Source organism: Callospermophilus lateralis, chromosome 7, assembly GCF_048772815.1.
Source record: "Callospermophilus lateralis isolate mCalLat2 chromosome 7, mCalLat2.hap1, whole genome shotgun sequence".
Classification (NCBI taxonomy): Eukaryota; Metazoa; Chordata; class Mammalia; order Rodentia; family Sciuridae; genus Callospermophilus; species Callospermophilus lateralis.
The window spans coordinates 10,853,722-10,860,522 of record NC_135311.1 but is presented as its reverse complement, the minus strand read 5'-3'; the positions used below and the strand labels follow the sequence as shown (position 1 = coordinate 10,860,522).

Genomic DNA, 6,801 nt, shown 5'->3' with positions numbered 1-6,801 from the left:
CCTCCTGAGGACCCAGTGGTAAAGAGCATCCCCTGGAAGGCCAGCTGCTCTCTATGTGAGCCTGGCTGTCTTCCACACACCTCTGCCAGATGCACTGTCTGAACAGCCTTAGAAGCTACTGGGATGTGACTCTAAGAAACTGCCGCCCTCACTATGTCCACATTGTATGCACCTTTTGGTAAAGCACTGTATCTGCTTATTCATTCATTTTCCCTTTATCATAAAATATCAATTATATATATATATATATATATATATATATATATATATATATAAAATCTAAATTATATTAAACATATATATATATATGTGTGTTTAATACAATTTTTTTAGAGAATCAAATGTGATTATTCTGCATTTCCAGTTGCTCACCTGTTTTACTTGATCACTAGGAGGCTCAGGGTAAGTTCCATGCTCAAATAATATAGCTAGCTCCTCAGTTTTTGATATAATATTGCATATTCCCTTTTCTTGTACTTTCATTTTGTGTGAATTGATTTGTGGTTCTGCACCTGGAATTTTTAAATTTCTGTTGGAATTAGAGGAAGAATAAATGGATGTATATTTCTTGTAACAATATCCCCACTTCATTTATCGATTTTTACTATTAGAATTAAATGAGATGTTTTTGTTTCCAACTTCAAGTTTGAGGCATGTACTTGACTTTGTAATGTACTGAGAACATATTGCACTGTTTTCTAAAGTCATTCTTAGAACTATATTTTCAGCCTATAATTTTTAGGGGCAAATGGGGGTGGTTTTAGGAAGAAGAAACACTAATCGTTTTCCTATCATTTTCTGGAATATAACCATTTCACTCAGGGACTGAGCCCAAGAACATGGCTTTAGGGACATTTTTCCTATTACCTTAGGCCAAGAAATTGCATCTCCAATAGTAGTATCACTCCTTGGTAACCAGAAGCATGTTATCTTTTGTTGGAGACATGGTGAGAGTAAGCCAGAAGGCAGACTGGCTTAAAGTACTCATAAATAAATATAGAGTTAGTTTTAACTCTTGGACTTAGATTAAACTTTGTCCCATTGTCCCAAATATAGGACACCTATAAAAACTCAAATGTAACATATAATAAGATTGTTATTATTACATCATAATATAATAATATTAATTAATATAATAATGAATAGTCTGTATATGATGATTTCCCATCATTTTAATGCACCTGTGTCTATTTCATTGAAATATTTGCAGAACTGAAAATGTGGAACTTAAGGAGTTAAAAGAAACCAGAATGAAAGAAAAACTAGGGAGGATTCATAAACTTTACCTGTTTATAAGCCTAACAGTCCCAACGCTCCACTAGCAAATACCAGGCTATGATTAACAAGGTCAAATCGTGTGTGTGTGTGTGTGTGTGTGTGTGTGTGTGTGTGTGTTTAAGAAACTGTATTCCAACAGGAAACTGTGATTTGTTGAATTTTCTCTATTGTAATTTTTATTGCTTTTTTTTGTTATTCATCTCTGTTTTTCTAAATAATAGATAATTAGGAGTTAATTTTTGTGCTTTTCTTTAGGATCAAAAAGCTATGATCTAAGTGGGAAGAGAGAAATGAATGGGGCAGACAGTAATTTTCCAACTGTTCTCCCCACGGCCACCCTCTCCCATATTTATGCCACAGAAGTAAGCTGTTGAGGATGGAGGGCGAGAATGATTTGAGCTCTGGAGAAAAGCAGAAGAGGTCTCAAGCAGTAAGACACAGGGGAAGGGTGGAAATGGTACACTGTTTAATGCCTAGTAGGTTCTGGAAGGATTCTCACACTGCCCAAGAAAGAGAACAGACATTTTGATGAATATCTGGACAGGAATGCAGAAGAGTCACTTAATAGGAAGGATTGCCTTTGATCTACTATCTATCTATCTATCTATCTATCTATCTATCTATCTACTATCTATTTATCTATCTATCTATTTTACTAGTCTGATATTCTTCTCAAGCAGATTATGAGTTCTCTCTTCTAACACCCTTGAAAAAGTCCTGAAATAGCCTCCCCCATTCTCTTTAATTGTAACTGTGTGTTGACCACTTAGTTCCTCATTGTCTGGGGACTCGTGGTGTCCCTAGGGACAGGGACTGTGCAAGGTGGAGTATGTGTTGTTTTCAGTGAGGGGGTGCTGTGTGTGGGTAGGTAGAGTGGCCTGGAAAGGTAACTGCAGATTCACTTAGAAACTGGATTAAACTCAAAGAACTCATTTGATGTTTACAAAATGTGAGCGTTAACCTATTAGACTCACCTGAGAAATAAATTTAGTTATTCTGAAGGCTTATATAATGTGTGCGCTTGGGTAGAGAGACACAAGAGTGGAATTTGAATGTACTCTTTTTTCAAACACCTCATCAAGCATTCTTTACAATGGATTGGGTCAAAGGAAACAATACCCCTCACATTATTCATTCAATTTCCTTCTCTGAGAAGCTGGTGAATATTCATATCAAAGTTGTTTTTGCTCTTAATCCTGTGGGTGTGCTCAACTATTTGTTTCATTCAAACTTCGCAACCTTGTTAGAGCAAAACAAGAGGATTATCTACATTTTACAGATTAGTGGGTCATGTGACTACTCTAGAGTCACATAAATGATACATAGAAAATGAGATATTGGGTCTTCTGCCTTCCTTATACCTACAGTGAACTACAATGGTTTACTTATAGCAAAAGGGTGGTAGAAACGCCAGTCTCCTATGTCCAGTGGTGACAGATGGACAAAGCACAGAACTGAGAATCAGAAGGTTCTAATTTCATGTCTGTGTGACTATCTGAAAAAAATTAAAACATAAGCTTCCTATAGTTAGTCTTTTCTCAAAAAGTATTCTTTCTCATCCCAGTTCAAGAGGAAATATATAAAGGTAGCAAAGTTCCTGTTGAGATGAATTTGCTGGCGGTGGGCTCTCAGTGTAATTAACCCTAGGCTGGTGGTTAGAACATGGGAGGAACTGACTTTGTCTATGTCCACAGCCAGTCATGATCACCAGGATTCTGGAAGTGGATAATCGAAACATGACCACGTATTTCATTCTTCTGGGATTCCCAACTCGACCAGCTTTGCAGCTTCTCCTGTTCTCTGTCTTCCTGGCAGCCTACCTGCTGACTCTGCTGGAGAACCTTCTTATCATCCTCGCCATTCGCAGTGATGGGCAGTTGCACAAGCCCATGTACTTCTTTCTGAGCCACCTCTCCTTCCTGGAGATGTGGTATGTCACAGTCATCAGTCCCAAGATGCTGGTGGACTTCCTCAGCCAGGACAAGAGCATTTCCTTCCACGGCTGCATGACTCAGCTTTACTTCTTTGTGACCTTTGTCTGCACTGAGTACATACTCCTCGCTGTCATGGCCTTCGACCGCTACGTGGCCATTTGCAATCCCCTCCGTTACCCGGTCATAATGACTGACCAGCTTTGTGGTACACTGGCCGGAGGGTGCTGGCTGTGTGGACTCGTGACAGCCATGATTAAAATGGTTTTCATAGCCCGGCTCCACTACTGTGGCACACCTCAGATCAATCACTACTTTTGTGATATCTCTCCACTCCTCAATGTCTCCTGTGAGGACTCCTCCCAGGCTGAACTGGTGGACTTTTTCTTGGCACTCATGGTCATTGCTGTTCCCCTGGGTGTGGTTGTGGCATCTTATGCCACCATCCTCACTACCATCCTCAAGATCCCTTCCGCTCAGGGTCGCCAAAAAGCCTTCTCCACCTGTGCCTCTCACCTGACGGTTGTTACTCTTTTCTACTCCACCACCCTGTTCACCTATGCCCGCCCCAAGCTCATGTATGCCTATAACTCCAACAAAGTGGTGTCTGTTCTCTACACGGTCATTGTCCCACTTTTAAACCCCATCATTTACTGTCTGAGGAACCGTGAAGTGAAGGCCGCGCTCAAAAAGACCGTACTTTGCAAAGGAAGTGGGCCAAGGGAAGAGGGAGATTGCAGTCCTTAACAGAGTTATAGGCCTGAATAGGAAGAGGATGATAACAGCTTTTCAGCCTCACCTTTATTTATCCATCAACCTCCAGGACTCAAATACCACTCGTATGTGTATATGTGTATATCATGTAGATATGAATATACAGTCCTAGAGGTATATACTCATATATACATACTTATTATACAGAACTATATTTCCAAAAAGTAGCCTCGATTGCACCAAGTCAAAAGAAAGAGACAAATTTCAGGCATTTAAAAAATCTGAAATATGGGCAGGGGGCGAGGGTAGAAGAATGCATGGGATAAAAGGAGAAGGGAGGGAGGGAGATACTTTCTTCATACAACTTACCAAATAAATTCCAGACAGGATAAGCTAATATAAAGAATAAAAGTATCTTTCTGTTTTTAGGTTAGGAAAAGACTCTCTTTGTCTTGGAGAAATAAAAGATAAAGATGAAATCACTTTAATTCCTCACTGTTAAGTTTTTGCAAATAATAAATAATAGATGAAAATCAGAATAACAGAGTAGACAATATTTTCAACCTATATACACCATCCTTAAATATTAAAAGTACTTTCAAATCAACCTCTAAGAATTGAACCCTGAGTAGAAAAATAGATTAAGAATACAAGTGTAAGAAAAATTAAGTGATGCTATGGGTTGAGTTGTGTCCTACAAAAAGAGATATGTTCAAGTTTTAACCCTTAGTACCTAAAGACATGATCTAATTTGGACGTAAGATTTTTGCAGTGATGCTCAAACTAAAATGAGCTCATTGAAGTGGGGCCTGACACAGAATGACTGGAGTTATTATAAAAAGGGGAAATCTGGACCCTGCACAAATGACCACCGAGGGAGGACACTTGGGGAGATGACTACCAGGTGACTGGGTGAAGCATCTGCAAGCCAGGGGATAAGCAGTATGTCTGCTACACGCCAGGAGACAGAAGAGGCAAGAGAAGAGTCCCTCCAAGCCATGAGAGAGAACAGGTCCCACTAGCACTGTGGTTTCTGACCTATCTCCAGAGCAGAAATGACAAATTTTTATTATTCTAAAACACCCACGTTTTAGTGTTCTGTAACATCAGCCCTAGAAAACTAACATAGAAACCAACAAACTTTGGAAATATTTAATATCAAAAATAAAATATTGAACAATATTGAAATACCCCAATTTTTAATTGGTTATTTATATAAATATATTACCCATTGTGGTTAATAGCATAAGCACATATTTTGAATTTATATTAGATTGTATAAATTAAGAGAATAATTGTAATCCCCAGTGCAACCACTTTGAGAATGACTACTTATAATTAGACAAATTATTTCAAACTCTCTTAAAGTTAAATGGAAATATTCAGGTCCATTGGTTCTGTAATTTCAAATCCAGGTTCCATATTGGGGACATAATTTAGGAAAAATATATAGATGAGAATATTAAATTCAGCACTTTTAATAAAGTATTAAAACTATGTAAAAATCCCTAAACAGAAATATTTAGGCTAACTGTCATTTATCTATGAGAAAATACTATGCAGATATTAGAAGTCACATTTTCAAAGAAAAAATGGCATTCAATAATATAATGGCATTCAATAATTATAATATTAAATGAAAAAGGAGAATATCAAATAATATGGTATAAAATTTAATTTTATAAGAAATTAGGAAATTGATAAACAATTTATGGGTATACAGATAGATTTGTATGTGTGTACATGAAAAAAATTCCTGAAAAAATTTTAAATCTATTTCAAAGGTGTTTTTCCCCAAGTTTATGGTTTATTTTAAAATTATCTATATTTTCTCAAAATTCTATAATAACAACATATTAATTTTATAATTACTATACCACATAACATATTTACTACATAGGGAAAAAATATTTCCTGGTGTTGCTGTTCTCTTTGAATGCACTCTTATCATTTAAACAGCTTTAAGATTAAAGATTCAGTGGATTGCAATTCTTGATTATAATTAATAATATATTGGGGGGGTATGGAAAAGTTCACCATGCTTATCTCTTATCAAGATTTTAACTCAATTGATAAATAAGAAAAATAATACGCAAAAGGAAATATAAATATAGTTTTTTACTAATTATGAGTAGGTTGAAAGAAGTGGCTGGAAGTATAGAATAAGTAAGTATAAAATGTTACTGAATCTTCCAACTATGCAGACTTCTGCACTCAAACAACCAGAGTAGTCAGACATGTTCAGGTCTTTCACTATTGTTTTAATTTCCTATGACTAGTTGATTCCTAAGTAGAGGAAAAGAGAATGGAAATGTATAGGGGCCTATTTTTTAGAAGAGGCAAGAGGCCAGAGTATGGAAAATCTTGCTTTGTGCAAAGCAAAGAAATTATAGAGAAATACTTTCTCTGTGCATAATACACAATAATATTTGCACTGCAAAAAGAATGATTATAAAACTGTGTTGATAACCTTACTATGAATGAAGATAAAACTTGTATGACAACAATAATATAGAGATGTTATAGAAGAAATATAATAAGACAAAAGTGTTTATGTACTATTGAAATTAAATTGCTATTATTCCAAATTAGATTGTATAAATTAGGAGACTAATTGTAATCCCCAGGGCAACCACTATGAGAAAAACTGAAAATATATGCAGTAAAAGAAATAATAAGAAATTAAAGTGTATACAATAAAGTAGCTATTTAATGCAGAAGGTAGTAATGTATGAATTGAAAAACAAAAAGTCATAAGACATAAAAAAACACAAAGATGGCAAACATAATATATTAAATACTACAACATGAAGGTAGAAATTAACAGAGTATACTTGATGTTGTGTGCTCATCCTTATAATCCTATGGTGGTAACACC

The 6,801-nt window shown here is 36.0% G+C and overlaps 1 protein-coding gene across 1 annotated transcript; it reads left to right on the top strand.

Annotated features, from left to right (window-relative positions):
* Window positions 1-2,978: 2,978 nt before the first annotated feature.
* Or6y1 (olfactory receptor family 6 subfamily Y member 1) lies at window positions 2,979-3,956 on the top strand. Its single transcript, XM_076861598.1, has one exon. The coding sequence runs from the start codon at window positions 2,979-2,981 to the stop codon at window positions 3,954-3,956; it is 978 nt and encodes a 325-aa protein (XP_076717713.1).
* The last annotated feature ends 2,845 nt before the right edge of the window (window positions 3,957-6,801 follow it).

Coding starts and splice junctions, on each gene's coding strand:
- Or6y1 (XM_076861598.1), top strand. CDS start 2,979: ATGATCACCAGGATTCTGGAAGTGGATAATCGAAACATGACCACGTAT.